Genomic DNA, 20,794 nt, shown 5'->3' with positions numbered 1-20,794 from the left:
ACACACACAAAGAGACATGGTTTCTGTGTAGCCCTGGGTGTCCTGGAACACACTCTGTAGATCAAGGTAGCCTCGATCTCAGAGATGCACCTGTGTCTGCCTTGAGACGTAGGGCTAAAAGTGTGTACCACCATGCCAGGATAAACTTTTAAACATTTATTTTATTAATTTTTCTGAGACACGGTCTCTCTATGGACCTCTGGAACTCAGTGTATAGACCAGGATGGCCTAAACCCACAGAGATTTGCCTTCTTCTGCTTCCCAAATTTGGAGTTTAAAAAGCAAGACCACCACACCTGGCTTCTAATACTGTATTTCAACTGTCTCTACTCATTCTTCTTACCCTTTGAGATAGCAGACACCTTTCCCTTCTCCTTTCATTCGTTAATTTTTGGCCTATGTTACGTGAACACTCTACCATGTAAGTACATACCAGTAACATTTACTACTTTGGTTCTTGAGGTTATTGTTTTGATTGACAGTGTTTCTGTGTAGTCCTAGCTTTTCTGTAATTCACCTTTACTTGGATTCTGGGGGTTGAGCTCAGGCCACAAATGCCTTTACTTACTTATTCAATCACCTCATCAACTCACAAGCTGCTTTTGGAGATAAAGCCTCACGTATCCTAGGTGTAACCCTCAAGCCTGCTACGTCACCAAGGAAGACCCTGAACTTCTGATCCTCCTCTTTCCACTCCTCAGCTATAGCCCAGCTATAGCCGTGCTCCACATCTGGTTTGTCACAGATCTCTCAAAGTGCCATTTTGTATTTGTCGTATCATTGTGATAGAAAGGAATACACGATGAAAACTTCTAGTGTTTCCAGGATCAACGTCAGTAATTTAGGCACACGGACATTTTGGTTTAAGTGTGAGTGTGTGTGTGTGTGTGTGTCAGAGACTGTCTGACTCCATTTCCCATCTTGCCACTGTTGAGACTATAGGTACATGACACTACCATGACTTTTTATGATTCTGACAACTGAATTCCTCTTTCTTCCAAAACAATGGCAACAATCTTTTTTTCTTTTTAAAAAAATATTTATTTATTTATTTATTTGTTATGTATGCAATGTTCTGTCTGTGTGTATGTCTGCAGGCCAGAAGAGGGCATCAGACCTCTTTACAGATGGTTGTGAGCCACCATGTGGTTGCTGGGAATTGAACTCAGGACCTTTGAAAGAGCAGGCAATGCTCTTAACCACTGAGCTATCTCTCCAGCCCCCAATGGCAACACTCTAAATAGGAGGTAAGATGTATTAAGTCAGGTTTATATTTATATGAATCTTCCTGTTAATATTCGAAACTCTGGAAAAAGACTTATCTAATTCATTTCATTATTAATTCTTTGGAGGAATAATTTTATTTCTTTTGTTCTCGCTGAATCAAGTCTTTCAAATCTGAAGTCATTATTGTGTAATGAAATGCTTGAAGTCAATAAACAAGACTGTGAACCTGTTTGATGCAAATAAGCTCAATTAATATATTCAGCAAAAGTGATAGCAGCTGGGTATAGTTGGGCACACCTTTAATTGTAGCATTAGTAGGTAGAGGCAGAAGGATGATTTCTGTGAGTTCCAGCCAGGACTACATTATAAGATTCTGTTTCCAAAAGAAAACAAACAAAAAAAAACAACAAAAATTGCACAAACAACATTTCTCTTCATTCAGGAGTGTGTCTTTAAAAACAAACTGAGCTGCTGGAGGGATGGCTTGGAGTTCCCAGTTCAGTCTCCAGCACACACATGGAGGGAGGCTCACAACCGTCTGTCATTCCAGCTCCAAAGGATCTGACCCTCTTCTGACCTTAGCAGGCACGAGGAATGAATATGGTACATGGACATACTTACAGGAGCACAAAACACTCATACACATACACACAAAACAAATTGATCAAATTATATTCGCATCATTTAGTTAGATTTATATATGATTAATTAATTAATATATATTAATCAAATATAATCTACTTACAGAAGCACAGGCCAAAATTCCAAAAAATCCAACTTTCTGTACTAGGTTTTGAACTGCCAGTTTTGCCCGTGATGCAAAGTCCTGTGAAAACAAAGATTTAAAACATCATTCAAGGCAGGTGGTGGTGGCGCACGCCTTTAATCCCAGCACTTGGGAGGCAGGGCAGGCAGATCTCTGTGAGTTGGAGACCAGCCTGGTCTACAAGAGCTAGTTCCAGGACAGGCTCCAAAGCTACAGAAAAACCCTGTCTTAAAACAACAACAACAAAAACCATATCATTCATATACACACGTGTCTCTCTCAGTGCCAAGACTAAAGAAATGTACTTCCACATCTGGCTCATACTGATATATTGAAGGAGCAGCAGGTTTCATGGGAAAACATACAAACAATTCTTCACAAAGTTTCATACTCTTAAAGTCTTTCCACATTTAAGAATGAATTTCTGTATCACTGGGGTTCTCTCTAGATGCTGTAAAGATGAAAAGGATATTATAAACCACATGTCCCAAATCCTTCTGCTGAGACCCTGGCTTACCCTATCTTTTTCTTTCCCCTTTTATAACTTGACAGACTTAATATCCAAATAACAGCATGGTAGAAAAGCAATGAACACATCGAGGCCTAAACTAGTCATTTTGAAATACTTCATTGTTGAACCATGCTACAGAGTTCTGGAAGCTATACCTTCTACCCTATTGTACCTATCATCTCTTCATTTCTCCCTCCCCATGCCCAAGAGAAAATGTGATCACTACACTCTGCCTTCCTTTAGAGCAACATTTTAGCTTCCACGTGTAAGTGACAGTAAGGGCATTTATCTTCCTGTCCCTGAATTTTTGTTGTTTGAGACAGGGTTTCTCTGTGTAGCCTTGGCTGTCCTGGAACTCAGATATCCATCTGCCTCTGCCTCCTAATGCTGGGATTAAAGGTGTGTACCACCACTGCCCAGATTCTGTCCCTGAATTATTTCATTCAACATATAATGTCTTCTGTCCATTCATATTGCCTCAAAAATCCAAAATTATATTCTTTTCTATGTCTGAGCAATTTTCTGTCACACACATCAAATGTCCTTTTTATATCAATGAAAACCTAGGTTCATTCAGTTCTATCATGGCACTTACATAATTCCTGATTCATAAAATTATACAAAATTAATTTTTGTACTTGGTGATTTAGACAAGATCAACACATTTAAACTAGCTGGGCAGTGGTGGCGCACGCCTTTAATCCTGGCACTCAGGTGGCAGAGGCAGGCAGATCTCTGTCAGGCTAGCTTGATCTACACAGAGAAAACCTATTTCAAAAAACAAAATAAGAAAAAAACAAACCAAAAAAACCAAAGAGACTTAAACTTCTAAAGAGACATGCTGACACAGTTTATATAAAGAAACAAAGGTTAAACATTATAGATACCACATTATAGATATCACACTGGCTTATCATGTCTAACACTTTCCTTCTACAAAGGACAGGCTGGCCTGGACCTTCTGATCCTCCTGCATTAGCTTCCCAAACAGTGACGATTACAGACATGGACTCCCAGCAGTTTTTTAGTTTACAGAAACTGTTACTGGTCCTATTTTTGCTTTTTAATTTGAAGCTGACATTACAAGGAAAAATAAACAAAACATATTTTTAATGGGAAGTTTTTTTAATAGTGAAAGTAATCTATTAAAAGAATACTTTATAAGCTTTATGTATTTAAAGACCTTTCAGCTCTTCTAATAGGTCTTAGGTCTTCTGTTCTAAGAATTAAAGTTACAATTATATGCCAAATAATTCATGTACATTAACTGGAGTCAATGAGAAATCTGCAGTGTGTTTTATTATAAGAAACAATTAGCTGAAATAACATGCAGTTTCATGGACTCAACTATCCCCCTGCCAATGCATTAGTACTTGACCAAATCTTAAAGTACTTTACACTAGTCAGGAAATTCAGGCTGGAGAGATGGCTCAGTGGTTAAGGCTGCTATTCCAGAGGACCTGGGTTCAATTCCCAGCACCCACATGGCAGCTCACAGCTGTCTGTAACTCCAGTTCCAGGGGATCCAATACCTTCACACCAATGCACATAAAATAAAGTTAAATAATTATATATAAAAATAATTAGAAGCCGGGCGGTGGTGGTGCACATCTTTAATCCCAGGACTTGGGAGGAAGAAGCAGGCGGATCTCTGTGAGTTTGAGACCAGCCTGGTCTACAAGGGCTAGTTCCAGGACAGGCTCAAAATCTACAGAGAAACCCTGTCTCTAAAAACCAAAACCAAAACAAACCAAAACAAAACAAAACAAAAAAAAAAAACAAAGAAACAAACAAAAAACCAAACAAGCAAAAATAAATTAGAAAAACAAATTCATGGTTATATTTCATAAACATAGTTATGTTATTGTATTTAGTTTAATCTTAAAGCAACATGAATAGAACTTACTGATAATGTATGCATGCATAACATACATACAAGCATGCTTCCCTGTGCAAGTGTGTGCACAACCCAGGGGTTTTCTGTTGCAGGCACCTTTATCATGGTTACTATGGCTACTACTATTACTGGAGACAGTGTTGCTCACTGTTCTTCCTGAGATCTACCCATCTCTATCTCCCTAGTGCTGGGATTGTAGTCGTGCATTGCTATGCCTTTCCCTAACCTGTGTGATGATTCTCTGTACTTAGGTCCTCATACTTCCTCACTGAGCCATCTCCCAAGCCACACCAATAAAGGTTTAAAGGATTTATTTTTTAATTTTGAGTAGTTTTAATGATCAAACCCATGGTCCTCAAGTGCTCTACAACTGAAATATCCCAGATGTAAAAATCCAATTGGAACATCATTCTTTTACTTCCCCACATGTTCTACAAATGTAATTTTGCTTCCTGGTGGCCATATAGGTTAAAAGTCATGTATTTATTTGAGACAGGGTTTCAATGTATAACCCTGGCTGGCCTGTGACTTGCAGAGATCACCTTGCCTCTATCTCTTCAACACTAGGATTAAAAGCAGGCCCAACCAAGCCTAACATGTTTTTTTGTTTTGTTTTTATCATTGTTGTAAGTTATTTATCTTTTTTTTCTTTTTCTTTTCTGAGACAGGGTTTCTCTGTATAGTTTTGGTGCCTGTCCTGGAACTAGCTCTTGTAGACCAGGCTGGCCTCAAACTCACAGAGATCCACCCTCCTCTGCCTCCCGAGTGCTGGGATTAAAGGTTTGCACCATCACCACCTGGCAGTTATTTGTCTTTTTTTTAAAACTGTACAGCTATTTGCTTTTTATATTTTAAAATGTATTCATTTTATTTTATGTGGATGGGTCTTTTTGTCTGTACACTGAAACTGTATCATGCGCATTCAGGGTGCCTGCAGGGCCAGAGGAGTAACAGGTGGTCCACCATGTGGGTGTGAGGAAACAAACCTGGGTCCTGTACAAGAGTAGCCAGGGCTTTTAACCACAGAGCCATCTCTCCAGCCCTTAGTACTTTTATCATTTATACAATTTTTTAAAAAATAAATTTTCATTCAGATGAAAGTACAAACGTAGTCCCCCACTACCACATATTTTGCAGTTGAGTTTCCTCCATTTTGGGAAATCGCAGGGGTCAGCCCACCTGGAGTGCAATGGGAAAACCACCTTCGTGATCACGGTGCCCCTCGCTGGTTAAGTACTGTGTGTAAGGTGACAGTTCTCTTAATGTTGATTTTAGAGTAATGCTGCCCATGTATTTTTAACTTGTCCTTAAAACATCAAGAGAGAGATCTAACTCTATGTATGTCATTCAGCAATTAGCTCACTGTAAAAACCCAGAAGCGCCACCAACACCACCAGAAAACCCCTGGGTTCCTAAAGCTTTAAAGCAGCTCTTGAACATTTTCAACAAAGTTGCTGTCTTTTATTTCAAGTACAATGAATAAGTCAAATGAAATATGTACCAGTAATATTTTTTTTAAAATAAAAACAGAAGGGAAAGATTACCAAAGAAACTTGTTTATTAGGCATTCAATGGTCCAGTTAAATATAAAAGGAAATGAGCATTTCATTTTAATAATCTTGTAGTATTTATGGGAAAAATATGGAGAGTTCAATTTGATTACTTCTTTAATTGTCATTTTATTAAAAAATCTGTACAACAAAAAAACCTTTGTATAGTTTCACTTCTCTGTATTCATATTTCATAACCTTTATCTATTTCATAATTTAAGAGCCTGCAAGGACATGGTCATTCTCTAGCTCTACTTAAATAAATAACATACATTCGCAATTTTCTGGTTTTCTCAGCTATAAACCAAATATAAGGAAAGTTCCATTTCCTAGCCCCACCCATAGTGACCATGCATCTACCCAATTGCACTTTCGAAACAGCTAAAGATATGAGCCACAAATTCTCCAATGCTGCAAGTAAACAAAGGAGGAAAAAAAAGACTGCTATTTTTCTCAGAGGCTTCAAGAATAGAGAGACAAGGAAACAGAGTTTTAAATTACAATACCCCAGATCACTGCTGCTCTGTACTTCTTTTTTTTTTTTTTTCCATGTGTGCCCGCAAGCCTGAAGGGGGCGCCAGGTCTCATTATAGATGGTTGTGAGCCACCATGTGGTTGCTGGGAATTGAACTCAGTACCTCTGGAAGAGCAGTCAGTGCTCTTAACCACTGAGCCATCTCTCCAGCCCCCTGCTCTGTACTTCTTATAAGAAATCTAGGACTATCAGAGAAGAGAGACTACAGGGCTGATCATCACTAGCCTGCAAAATGCTAATGTTTGACTCTGACATTTTAAGTATAAATAAATTAAATAATATTTATCTTTAAACAGTAACAGTGAACTTTTTTAATCACATGGAAAGACCTCTTTATTTATTAACTGTTTTGGTTTGCTTGGAAGTTGCTCAACAGACCAGCCTGACATAGAATCCACAGTAATCCGCCTCTGCCCTTCAGTATGATTAAGAGAGCCAGGCTGTGGTGGCGCTTTAATCCCAGCACTCGGGAGGCAGAGGCAGGTGGATCTCTGTGAGGTCAAGCAAGGCTAGCTTGGTCTACAAAAACTAGTTCCAGGACAGGCACCAAAGCTACAGAGAAACCTCGTCTTGAAAAAAAGAAAAAAGAGATAGAAAGAGAGAGAGGGGGGGAGGGGGGGGGAGGGAGGCAGGGAGGGAGGGAGGGAGGAGGGAGGGAGGGAGGAGAGAGAGAGAGAGAGAGAGAGAGAGAGAGAGAGAGAGAGAGAGAGAGAGAGAGAGAGAGAAAGAGCGCACACCAGCATGCCTAGCTGGAAAAGACCTTTTCAAAAGCAGCATTTACTTTTCCTGGAGGAAAATACTGTATTGTCTTAGAATCTTAAGGAAATTTGAGTAACCTGCTTTCTTTTCTTTTAATTGATTTTTTTTTTTTTAAAAAAAGATGCGTGTTCTGCCTAAATGTATGTCAATGCCCCACATGTGTTTCTGGTGCCCGTGGACCTTAGCAGGCGGCGCTGGATCCTCTGGGATAGGAGTTACAGATGGTGGGTGCTGGGAATTGAACCTGGCCCTCTGTAAGAAGGACAAATGCTCTTAACTGCTGTACCATATTTCCAGCCTCTAAACTGTCTTTTTTGTTTTTTAAAGATTTATTATTTTTATTTATGTGTATGTGTATGTTTCTGCATGTAAATATGTACAAGTGACAGGCCAGAAGAGGTTACTAGCTCCCCTAGAGCTGGAGATAGTCAGTTGTGAGCCACTTGATCAGGGTGCTGGGAACTGGACTTGGGTCCCTGGGAAGGGAAGCAAGTGACCTTAACTACTGAACTACCTCTCTAGCCCCTACCCACACTCTTAACTATATAAAGATTATATGCTAAATGATAATATGCTAAAACTTACTCTGAACTAATAGATCTTGGATCTTTTGATCTTGGATTTGGTACTGAAATAGCTTAAATAGTATTTAAATCACAGAGTTGGCTGGACATAGTGATGCACACCTTTAGAACCAGCACTTAGGGCACAGAGGCAGACACAAACACACACTTAAGTATTAAGGGATGAAAAACTGTAATGAGAAATCTGAAGATCCAGCTGGGCAGTGGTGGCGCACACCTTTAAACCCAGCATTGGGAGGCAGAGGCAGGCAGATCTTGGTGAGTCGAAGCCAGCCTGGTCTACAAAAGTTAGTTCTAGGACAAGCTCCAAACCCTGCCTTGAAAAATCAAAAATCAAAACCAAAAAAAACAAAAGCCAAACAACTGAAAATCCAGACTTTGTTCTTATTCATATTCGTTTATATTATATAGTATGATTTCATTAAACTAAATTTTACCCTGAAAAACTTGGTCACAATGGCATCTTTAAAAAACCTTAATTGCCGGGTGTTGGTGGTGTGTGCCTTTAATCCCAGCACTTGGGAGGCTGAGGCAGGTGGATCTCTGTGAGTTCAAGGCCAGCCTGGTCTACAAGAGCTAGTTCCAGGACAGGCTCGAAAGCTACAGAGAAACCCTGTCTCGAAAAACTAAACAAACAAACAAAAAAATAAAAAACCTTAATTTAGCCAGGCAGTGGTGGCACACGCCTTTAATCCCAGCACCCAGGAGGCAGTGGCAGAGGAAGGTGAATCTCTGTAAATTCGAGGCCAGCCTGGTCTACAAGAGCTGGTTCTAGAACAGGCACCAAAACTACACAAAGAAACCCTGTCTCGGAAAAGAAAAAGACAAAAAACAACGATAAAAATAAAAACAAAACAAAACAAAAAACACGTTAGGCTTGGTTGGACATGCTTTTAATCCTAGCACTGAAGAGACAGAGGCAGGGTGATCTCTGTGAGTCCCAAGCCAGCCAGGGTTATACATTGAAACCCTATCTCAAATAAATACATGAAGCCGGGCAGTGGTGGCCCATGCCTTTAATCCCAGCACTCGGGAGGCAGAGGCAGGCGGATCTCTGTGAGTTCGAGACCAGCCTGGTCTACAAGAGCTAGCTAGCTCCAGGACAGGCTCTAAAGCTGCAGAGAAACCCTGTCTCGAAAAACAAAACAAAACAAAAAAAATCAAATAAATACATGACTTTTAACCCTTTCTTGAAAAGCCAAAAGAAAAATAAAAAACCAAACAAAACGAAAAACCCAAAACCAACCAGCCAACCAAACAAAAAACCCCTGGCATCACAGTTAACTGAGAGTTGTGAGTCATCATGCAGGTGCTGGGAATCTGAACTCAGAGCCTCTGGGAAAACAGTCAGTGCTTTTAATACCCACGGAGCCATCTCTCCAGTCTCTGACACCCTCTCCTTAATGAATAAAATAAAATAAATAGAATAAAAATAAGATCACACACGTAACACAAATATATACTATGAAGCCAGGCTGTGGTGGTGCACACCTTTAATCCAAGCATGAGGGAGGCAGAGGCTTCTGTGAGTTCAAGACCAGCCTGGTCTACAATAGCTAGATCCAGAACAGGCTCCAAAGCTACACAGAGAAGCCCTGTCTCAAAAAAACAAAAAAAGAAAAGAAAAAATATATATGCCGGAAACTTAATCCCCAATGCTAGAGTGTGGAGAGATCTTTAAGAGGCGATCGGCTCATGTAGCCACTGCATCCCTGTGAATGGGATCAGCATAAAAGGGGAGTTACATCCCCTCCACAGTCTTTATTTTATAATATATATAATTTTTTGAAATTAAAATATAATTACATCTTCCCCCTTCCCTTTACTCCCTCCAACCTTCCTATATTCCTTCCTCTGTTCTCTCTCAACTCATGGCCTCTTTTTCTTAATGTTTTACACACACTCTGTGTATGTTCCTAAGGATATAAATACGACCTGCTCAGTCCATATAGTATTATTGTAGAGAATACATTGCAGAGCTAACCACTTGTTCTTCCCTCTCTTTTACCAAGTGATATACTCTAATATATCCTCTGGCAACAAGGAGTTCCTCATATGGTCTATGGCCCCATCTGTCTTAAACATCCCAGCCTCCAGAACTATAAGCCAAATAAAGTATTGTTGTGCATAACTTACCCAGTCCATGTTATTCTGCTCTAGCAGAAGAGAACAGGTTACAATAGTATTTCTACAGATATTTATTTCAGTTACAATATGTAGGCTCTATAATGCAAAGTACAAAGTACATTTTGGTATTTTGGGCTATAGCAAAAAATATACCTAAACCATTGCTCAAACCTCAATTTTGCCTATAGTGTGCTTCATGGCATTTCGCCAAAATTACACCTTCAAGTATTATATAAAAATTGATCATTTTAAATTTTCCCTGAAAATAAAATACACATGGAACCAGTAAGAAAGCTCAGTGGATAAAAGCAATTGTGGCCATGAGAAAACCTACATATGATTCCCCAGAACCCAAATGGTGGAAGGAGAAAAATCAACTCATGTAACTTGTTTCTGATTTCCACATAGGCGTTGTGGCATGTATGTATCCTCCCTGCTAATAAATAAATAAATGCAGAAAAACTACATGTGAAGATGAATGTGGTGGTATACATTGTAATCCTGGTATTTAGTGAGACCTTGTTTCAAAAAAGAGTATGTAACCAAAATTTACTTTTGTGCAGGTGCTAGGGAGGCGGCTTGGACCCTAAGAGTACTTGCTGAACAAACATAAGAGTTTAAATCTCAGGCTATAAAAGCCATGGGAGGCCTCACTGTGGGAGACGGTGGATCACTGGGGCTTGCTGCTTCCCAGCAAAGTCCAGATTCAGGGAGAGATGCTGTCCAAAAGGAAGAGGGCTGAGAGTGACAGAGCCAGGCCATCAGATGCCCTCCTCCGGCCCAACACATACACAAATATATACTCACACATTTTATTTATTTTTTTTGAGATAGGGTCTTTCTATGTAGCTCTGGCTGTCCTGAATCTATGTAGTCCACACTGGCCTCAAAATCACAGAGATCTGCCTGCCTCTGCCTACTGAGTGCCAGGATTAAATGTGTGTGATACCATTTCTGGCTCACATAAAATTTCTTTTCAAAACTGTACAACATATACACTATACAAATTGAAAGTACATGTTTTGGTTGATTTTATAAAAACACACCAATGTTACCTTCCACTGAGTGGGGACAGAACACCACCCCTAAACTGACGCTTTTCACCAGAATAACCATCCTTCTTACTATTTAATGTGACAGATTCAGCTTTCCCTATTTTTAAGCTTTATATAAACAGGATTATTGCAGTATGTCCTCTTGCAGGTCTGGCTTCTTTAGTTCACTATTAAATACATCTAGTTGTTTGTTTCATGATATCTATGTGAAATAACCAATTTGCTGAAATTGATATATGTTACTCTATTGTATGGGTATACCACAATTTATTCTACTTTTAGTCTAACACTTAGGTTATTGTCAGTTTGGTATAAGTATGAATAATACACTTGTTAAACAAAGTATTAGTCCACAAGATTATTATTATTTTAGACAGGGTCTACTACATAATCCAAGCTTGTCTTGAACTCTTGGACCTCTGAGCATCATGTTCCTAAGTGTTTGGAGAATAGGCATGTACTACCATGCCTGGCTTACTCTAGTTTAATACTCTTTTTGTTTGTTTTATTGTTTGTTTGAGACAGGGTCTTACTATATAAGCCTGATTATCCTTCAAACTCAGAGATCCATTTGCCTCTGTCTCCTGATTAAAGATATGCACCACCACAGTGTTTTTTTTTTAAATATTTATTTATTTATTATGTATATAACATTCTGTCTGTGTATGCCTGCAGGCCAGAAGAGGGCACCAGATCTCATTACAGATGGCTGTGAGCCACCATGTGGTTGCTGGGAATTGAACTCAGGACCTTTGGAAGAGCAGGCAATGCTCTTAACCGCTGAGCCATCTCTCCAGCCCCCCACCACAGTGTTTTAAATGTGGGTCTGAGAGGCTGCAGAGATGGCGCAGATGTTAGGAGGAGAGCTTACTCTTAGAGGACCAGAGTTCAGTTCTTTGAACCTATGTTGAACAGCTTACAACCTCCCTAACTTCAGCTCCAGGGGATTCAATACCTTCTACTGACTTCCATGACACCTGCGCATATATGTGCTTACACATACTCAAACATACATTAATAAAAATAAAATAAATCTTTTTTAAAAAGTGGGGGGCAGGGAAGAAGGCTCCAATTTGTAAAACACTTGCTGCATTTCAATTTTAAAGATCTGTATCTAAGAATTTATTTTGGTTTGGAATGAGATTAAATATATTTTTAAAGTTTATCCAAGCCTCATCAGCCCTAAATAGTTTTGTTGTTGCTACATTTGTTATAATACGGTTAGTATTAGTTTCATATTCAAGGAATTAAAAAGAATCCATAGCCAGGCGTAGTGGCACATGCCTTTAATCCCAAGGCACTTGGGAGGTTAGAGGCAGATGGGTTTCTGTGAGTTCAAGATCAGCCTGGTCTATAGGTTAGCCAAGGCTGTTACACAGAGAAAGTCTGTCTCAAACACACACACACACACACATGCACAAAGTGGTTGGATATGACAGGATCTATAATTGTCATCTTGGTGCTCCACAGTAGATTTGCAAGCACAGGACCACTCTGGACTACACAGAGAAACCCTGCCTCAAAAACCACCAAAGCAACACACACCTATGAATCCTCTATGCCAACAAATAACATTACCAGCCAGTCAGTGGGGAAAATGGAAAAGGTCACAATCAGTTCAGATGATCTTAAACACTCAAGTCTATAAAAACTAAGTCACAAAACAGCCAGAGACAGGAAATTTAGACTGATAAAGAGTGAGGATATTGCATCTAGTAGCACACACCTCTAATCCCAGCACACACGAGGCAGAAGAGTGGGTCTGTGGAAACTGAGGTAGAAGGACTACTCAGTGAGGCGGGTATAGGCTACATAGCAAGTCTGAGCTTGTACAGCAAGACTGTGCCTCAAGAAAACCAAAGGGTAAAGTAATGAAACCCATTATTTAGATAATTAATAATGTTAACTAAGACATATACAAAAAAAAATCAAAGACATGGAGATTCGACAAAGAAACTCGAAATATAGTAACATACTCCCTAATGATAAAGACATACCTTGAGAAAGGCATAGTTAATTCTATCACTATATAATTTGAATACCACCAACTAGGTTTATATGACATCACCAAGTGATATAATCTTAAAACTGTTGGGACATGCCATTATGTGGCACATGGCCTCCACATGGCTCTGTGTGTGCACAGGCACTGTACGCTCGTTCTAGGGGCTGAGTTGAGGAATTTCACTGGGCTGAGACCATGCTCTGCCACTAAAGCACACTCCCACAATTTGTCTGTAGCGCTAGTGATCAAATGGAGGGCCTGCACATAGTGTCTCAGTTTAAAACCAGGACAGATGTGTTTTACATTCCAAGATGCAAAAGAGGAAAAAATGGAAAGAAAACTAATAAAAGAAATTCCTAGCATGCCTAGCAAGAAGTTTCCAGATCTCTCATGCTAAATCAAATACCCTGGCTAATTGAAAGTCAACCCCAGCTTTGCCATAGGAAATGGGCAATGAGAGTTATTCACTGTCCTTCCTTCCATCTAATTCTGACCTTGAGCCATAACTCCCTTGTGTGCTTCGCAGTTAAAGCACTAGAGGGGCTTACATTTTTTAGCAGTATGGTACTGATGTAAAAACCCATCAGCAAAAAACACAGAGCCATATACAGTCAGATCGTCCAAGTTTTCAATAAAAGGGAACTTTCTAGAGGCATTTTACAAAAAGGTATTTGAAATGTAAGACCTGAAAAGACGCCCATTTGTAAGTGAGTAACAAAGGTAACCTAATGCTTACCTACTACATCTTTTTCTTTCGATCTGTAAACAGGTGTGGAGATGAAAAGAACAAAGCAAACACAAAGCAAAACCATTCTACTCCAATTTCCAAAGAAAACCTTAACTTACTGTGCTTTTCTACTGACTGGGTTGTATTAACCTCTTATTTTTATTGAAAATCATATGGTCTTCAATTAGAAATGTTTCACCACTAAAACAAACAAAACTTTAAAAAAAACAAATTTAACCTGAGAGTTAAGGATATGGCTAGAACACAATTTTTAAACATCCACCATTCTCTATTCTTTCTTGTCAGAAACAACTACTTCAGAATTTTCTAGAACATTTTCTCCTGTGTATATATTGTTATAGAAGAGTAAGCAGAAAAAATTATTAGAATCCATGTTGAGCATGAGATTCACAACTGCCTGTGACTCCAGTTTCAGAGGATCTAACCCTTCTAGCACCTGAACACATGTGCGCGTACACACATGCATAACTGATTGAAGATGACAAGATTAAATTTAGAAATGAACATGGAAGTCGTGCGTGGTAGTAAACGCCTGTAATCCTGGCATTGGACTAAATTAAACCAAGTCTCAAAAACAAAGCAAGGGCTAGTGAGCTGACTCAGTGGGTAAAAGCGCACGCTGCATGAACCTGACAGCCTGAGCTCAGTCCCAGAATCCCACTGGGGAAGGAGAGCCTCTGTGGCAGACATGTGTCCCAGCCTCCAAGAGTAAATAAAAGGAAACTAAAACAAAAAACACACTAAATTAAAAAAAAAAAAGCAACCAAACCAAAATCCATAACTAGCACACAGAGAAAAGAACAAAGAGAACAGGAACACACTAGGAACACACCAGGAGCAGACAACCTTCCCAGTGGCTATTCAGTCTGCAGCTTAAATCAAGTCACAACTATATTTCCAGTACCAGTGAATACAAGAGTCGGAAAACCAAGAAAGTGTCAAACCTGGGAATGGAGGTGGCTAAAGAACAAGTTAGCATTAAGGCAACGTTTCTTGAGACAACAAATAAAAGAGGCCATGAGAAATCCCGGTGGCAGCACCCGCCTTTAATTCAAGCACTCGGGAGGCAGGGACATGTGGATGTATGAGTTAGAGGCCAGCCTGGTCTACAGAGCAAGTTCCAGGACAGGCTCCAAAGTTACAGAGAAGCCCTGTCTTGAAAAACAAAACAAAACAAAACAAAGCAAGCAAGCAAACAAACAAACAAAAAACAGCCATGAAAAATTCTAATAAATCATACTGTGTGCTCAAATGGCAATTACCGAACATTAATATTTTTAAATTTGGTTTTGCGTGTTTGTGCATGCATGATGTGCCAGGTATCTCTGTTGGATCCCTGGAACTGGAGTTACGGACAGCTGTAAGTTGCCACGTGGGTGCTGGAAATTGAATCTGTGTCCCTCTGGAAGAGCAGCAAGCACTCTCAACCGCTGAGTCATCTCCCTAGCCCCCACTAGACATTTTTAGTGTTACCTTTTTTCATAAATAAAACACAATAATCTTTGGTAAACAAACTTAACAGCCCTAGTAGTTGAGGTACTTTATAACAGAATTTCTCTAAGAGACCACTTAAGGGAGAGATGGATCAGCAGTTAAGAATACTGGCTGCTCTTCCTCTGGCAGAACATCTGGGTTCAATATCCACACGGTGGCTCACAACCATCCATGACTACTAGTTCCAGGGATCCAGCACCCTATTCTGACCCCTACTCGAATGAAGTACACACACATACAAACAGGCAAACACACACTTAAAATAAAAATAAATAAATTTTAACAACAACAGCAAACCCCTAAATGTTACTGGGTGTGTTTGCTGAATCTGAAAGGGAGAAACTACGAAAGGCTTGGTAGCTTTGACAAGTCTCTAATGACAATGTGCCTCGAAAGAGCATTTCTAAAATACTTCATCAGTTTAGCTCAATGCAGATAAGCAGGAGACCCTGAGAGGAGGAAGCTTTTCCTAGGAACTCCAGACACAACACCAAGGTAGCAGTTGCTGCAAAGCTTAATGCAAACCCTCCAGAGTCCCACGTTGACAAATTCTTTAACAAGCCCTGTGGTACAGGAAGCTGGTTTCATTCTGACTCACGCCTGCTCAAACAGTTTACTGGAATGAAGGGTGAGGGGGAATTTTCAGAGAAGTCATGTGATGGCCAGACAAACCACAACCAGCAAAAGGGTTCAACAGAGTCAAAAACAGGTCCCAGCAACAACTGGCACTCAGTGTTCAAATGACATTAAACGCCTATGAAAATGACCCTTGTTTAGTTTCAGATCATCTATACCATGAGCTCTTTCACAAATCTTTGTATGAAAAGGAACAGATACTTCACAGGGGGGAAAACCAGCAGGCGCTGACATGGTGTATGCAACTGCAAACACTTCACAGGAAAATGTGCTCAGCAGAACAGAACAGAAATGCAATGCTGAAGCACTTTGGGTGTTCAAGTCACCATTATCAAATGCTTTCCCACGATCTCCAAACTCAAACGATGAGACAAATATGCTATCATTATCAACCAAAGTCCAAAGAACCCCTTATTTACACTTTGTTCCTTGAAAGGGGAAATGTCTTTCCCTGTCTAATAAACCTAATGCAAGTAACTTAAAATTCCTGACAGAATAATGAATGATCTTACTAGGTAAAAAATTCTTTTAAGTCTTTAATACAAATTAGTAAGGGAAATATACAATTTATACTTAATATGGGCATTTAGTTTCAATACATAGATTAAGGGCAAATATCAGTCAAACACTGTCAGCTAAAAGAGAACATTCTCTTGAAATAAGACAAATCTAGAAACTAAATTAGTCTTTAAAGAGACGCTCAATATAAGTAGTTACCAAGTCTGGGCTGGTGGCCAAGGCATCTAATCCCAGCTGCTGGGCAGCCTGACGTAGGAAGAGTAACAGCCTGGACAACCGAGCTGAGACACTGCCTCAAAACTAACCCAAACCCAAAAGAAACGAGAGGAACTGGGAATGTAGTTTAGTGGTAAAACATATGCCTAGCCTCAGGCCGACTCTCCACGGCAAGGACAGGCAGAAGAAGACTCATGCATGACAGTCAACAGAAAGAAAAGCTAGCTAGAATGAATATGGAGAAAAAAACAGCAGTCTACTAAAAGGTGAAGTAGGACTTTTGCATTTCTGATTCTGGTAAGAATACAAAACAACACAGCAGAATACTGAAGCAAATACATAAAACAAATTTTACAAAATCAGCAATTCAGCATTACCTACCCCAAACAAAAACAAAAAACTCCACAAACGGCAGGCCCTTTGGACAGATGGTATCAAGCAATCTGACAGACAGCAATCTTATCCAAGTAAATATGTACAATGTTCGTATTCTACTGTGTCAGCTGTACACACGAGAATAACACAGCCTGGCTAGACTCCCTTCCTATTGCCTTTCTAGTAGCCAACAAGATAATCTTTGAACACATCAAGAAAATGAGTTACCTCCGTTTCAAACTCTGCCTTGCACTCACTAGGCAACTGTTCTAGCACTGAGCTACAGCCTTTATCCTCTAAGGTCGTCAGCCTCCTTGTTATGTAGCTCATCGAATCAACAAATTACTGTAAGAATTTTCATGTTTCTTCAACTTTAGAGAGGGGTTGGGAGACAGTAATTGTAACTAGGGCCCTGGAGCATGCTTAAGCACACTATCATTAAGCTACAAAAGTTGTTTAATTCAATATGAACTAAAACTTCCAGGAGCTGGAGTGATGGCTGGCTCAGTGGTAAAGAGCATTAGCTAGTCTTCCAGAGGACCCGTGTTTGGTTCTCGGCACCCTTGTCAGATGGTTCTCAACCACCTCTAACTCTCCAGCTTCGGGGGATTAGATCTCTTCTTCTGGCCTCTAGTGGTATCCAACACATATGTGTACAGAAACACATGCATGCACACACATGTACACACACTTAAAAATGCGAAGAAAACTGGAAGGTATTTTAAAAATCTTTTCTAGTTTGAGTCCCAGCATCCACATAGAGGCTCTGTAATGATTTAGATAAAAGCACAGTTCCCCAAGGGGTGGCCAAGATGGGCAGCCAGGTCCCACCACCTGAGGCTTCTGTGGGTCCCAGGCAGGCAGGTGTGAGACCTTGGAGCAGCTGGTCCTATGCTGACCCTCAGTGGCAGGTGAGAGGGTTTGGATATAGCTTATTCAGTGGATTAAGGAAGGAAAGGGAAGTGGGAGAGGGGGTGGAGAGAGAGAAAGAGAGGAGTGGAGGCTGCAGCAACCTCTTAGGAAGAAAGACAGGGGCAGAGAGAGCACAGGCTGGAAGTGGAAGGAAGATCCACTTGCCCTGGCAGGAGGGGGTGGGTGGGGCTAGTCTCTTCAAGGGATAGGACAAGGCTCACCACTTCTTTGCACACCACGCATGCATATGATGCAGATATTCATGCAGGAAAACACTTATACACACACTTAAAAAAAAAAGCCCTTAACAGGCTGGGTATGGTGGCACTTTTCTTTAATTCTGGCAGAGGTTGAGGTAGGCAGAGCTCACAAGAAATCATAGTAAGACCTTATATCAAAAAACTAAAGCCTTGGGGGCTAGCGAGATGGCTCAGCGGTTAAGAGCACTGACTGCTCTTCCAGAGGTCCTGAGTTCAATTCCCAGCAACCATATGGTGGCTCACAACCATCTGTAATGGGGTCTGGTGCCCTCTTCTGGCCTACAGGCAAGATACTGTATAAATAAAAAAAATAAATAAATCAAAACAAACAAACAAAACAAAAAATTAAAGCCTTACAATTTAACTTGTTCCCATATATGTAATTTTTATCCACCAACCCTTGCACCATAAAACTCAAAGATGCTGCCAGGTGGTGGTGGTGCACGCCTTTAATTCCAGCACTTGGCAGGCGGATCTCCGTGACTTTGAGGCCAGCCTTGTCTACAAAGTGAGTTCCAGGATTAGTTCCATAGCTACTGGGAAACCCTGTCTCGAAAAAACAAACAAAGAAACAACAACACAACAACAACAAAATCCTCCCCAAAACCAACACACACACACACACACACACACACACACACACACACACACACACACACACACACACACACAAACACTAAACCAAAAAACACCCTCAAAGTTGCAAAGCTAGGCATAGTGGTGCAAACCCCTCACCCAGCAGTCCAGAGGCAGTGGCAGATACATTTCTGAGTTTAAGGCTAGCCAACACTATATGGTGAGTCTCTATCTTAACAGTTAAATCTTCATGAGAAAATGACTTTAGTGCTCACCCAGTTTTACAGTATGTGTTGTAAACTAAGACTGAATTTTATGTGAATATGTTTCATGCAATGCTAGTTTGTCCTAATTAACAGCCCACCATTTCTTCAAGGAATCAACTGAATAAATAAGTGTGTATATATATATATATATATATATACACACACACACACACACACACACACACACACACACACACACACACACACACATACATACATACAGGACTTGGCAGGCTCTGTTAAAATGGCACATATTTGAAGACTCCTGTTTACAAACTCCTATAGAGATAGAAGTCATAAACAATTTTAAAAGAAAGGGATGTTACCCAAGAAAGACGTACCTGAGACTCCAGTGGAATTCAGAGATATATTTGGAGGAATGGAAGGTATAAATAAAATAAAGAATGGGAAGGAATCAAAAAAGATATTTCAGGGGGCTGGAGAGATGGCTCAATGGCAAAGAGCACTTGCTGTTATTGCAGAGGACCTGGGTTTGACTCCAGCACCCTCATGGTGGCTCACAACCAGCAGTAAGTCTGCCTCCAGGGGATTCAAAGCCCTCTTCTCCCTTCTGAAGACACTAGGTATGGAAACAGTACACATATGTACATGCAGACAAAATACAAATACATCTAAAACAAAAGAAAACAACACCACCAAAAACCCCTAAAAAAAAAAATCAACAGGTAGCTCAGGAAGAAAGGCCCCAGCCCTAGTCAGGCATGTTGGAAAATGACTATAATGTCAAGGCTTGGGAGGTTAATGCAGAAAGACCCCGAGTTCAAGGCTACCCTGGGCTATTACAGTGAGACCTTAAAAAACAAACAAACAACAACAGGAACAACAATCAATTGCCTGGCATGGTAGTCTGTACCTTTAATCCCAGCATTTGTAGGGTAGGGGCAGAGGTAGATAGATCTGAGTTCAAGGATAGCTAGCTCAGTCTACTTAGTGAGTTCTAGACCTACACAGTGGGACCTTGTCTCAACAAACAAAAAATTACCACCATTATCAAAAGCTCAAATCAGCTGACCTACCAATCACACATAAAGCACAAAGAAGGCCCAGTATAGGAATTTGATTGGTAAGAACGAGAAGAGACACATACAGCTGAATAGACACGACGCCCTTACAAGCAGGTATGGAAAAGTGCTACATCTCATGGCAGGGAAGGGAGGTCAGAGCGGGGTAATGTGTTTACAAGTTTAATAAATCATTTCAGTGTATATTTACAAAGAGCACCAAGCTCTGACTCAGCAACGCCAGAGCTCGCTCTTTTTGAAGGAATCTAACACATGGTCAACAGGTATTCTAGCAAACTGATAGCCACTGCTGTTGGGTGGGAAGTGTAGCTCAATGGGAAATGGGTTTCGTAGCATGTGTGAGAACATGGATTCCACGTAAGCATCAAACAAACAAAACAGAGACAAAACCAAAATCAATGCAGCATCTAAAAAAACCTCTGAAGAGCCATTAGATTGCTTTTGTAGTTTTGGGCCAAGAAAAGTGTTATATTGTCTGGATTTTACACTGTTTACAATTTGAACAAAACCCAAATATTTCTGAATAGTCAAGTTCTTTTTTCTTTTGTAAAAGGGACTCACATAGCCCAGGCTGCCCCAAACTTTCAGTAGTGGAGGACGACCTTGAATTTCTGAGTTCCTGTTTCCTGCTACCTGCACCAGCAGCTAGATGCTGCTACGGGATCGAGGACAGCATCCTGTGAAAGCCTTAGACAAGCACTCTACCAACTGAGCTCCACTTCTATGCCCGAGC

At 40.3% G+C, this 20,794-nt stretch overlaps 1 protein-coding gene and 1 pseudogene across 1 annotated transcript in view; both read right to left on the bottom strand.

Moving 5' to 3' along the window:
- The window catches only part of Vmp1 (vacuole membrane protein 1), a 99,282-nt gene that overhangs the window by 25,417 nt on the left and 53,071 nt on the right, over positions 1–20,794 (bottom strand). The window contains 1 exon segment of the mRNA XM_042054831.1: positions 1,973–2,053. Coding sequence (XP_041910765.1) covers positions 1,973–2,053 — 81 coding nt within the window.
- Positions 5,495–5,638, bottom strand: LOC119813887 (annotated as a pseudogene).

The sequence above is a fragment of the Arvicola amphibius genome, chromosome 4, assembly GCF_903992535.2.
Source record: "Arvicola amphibius chromosome 4, mArvAmp1.2, whole genome shotgun sequence".
NCBI lineage: Eukaryota > Metazoa > Chordata > Mammalia > Rodentia > Cricetidae > Arvicola > Arvicola amphibius.
This window is presented reverse-complemented; position numbering and strand designations above follow the sequence as displayed.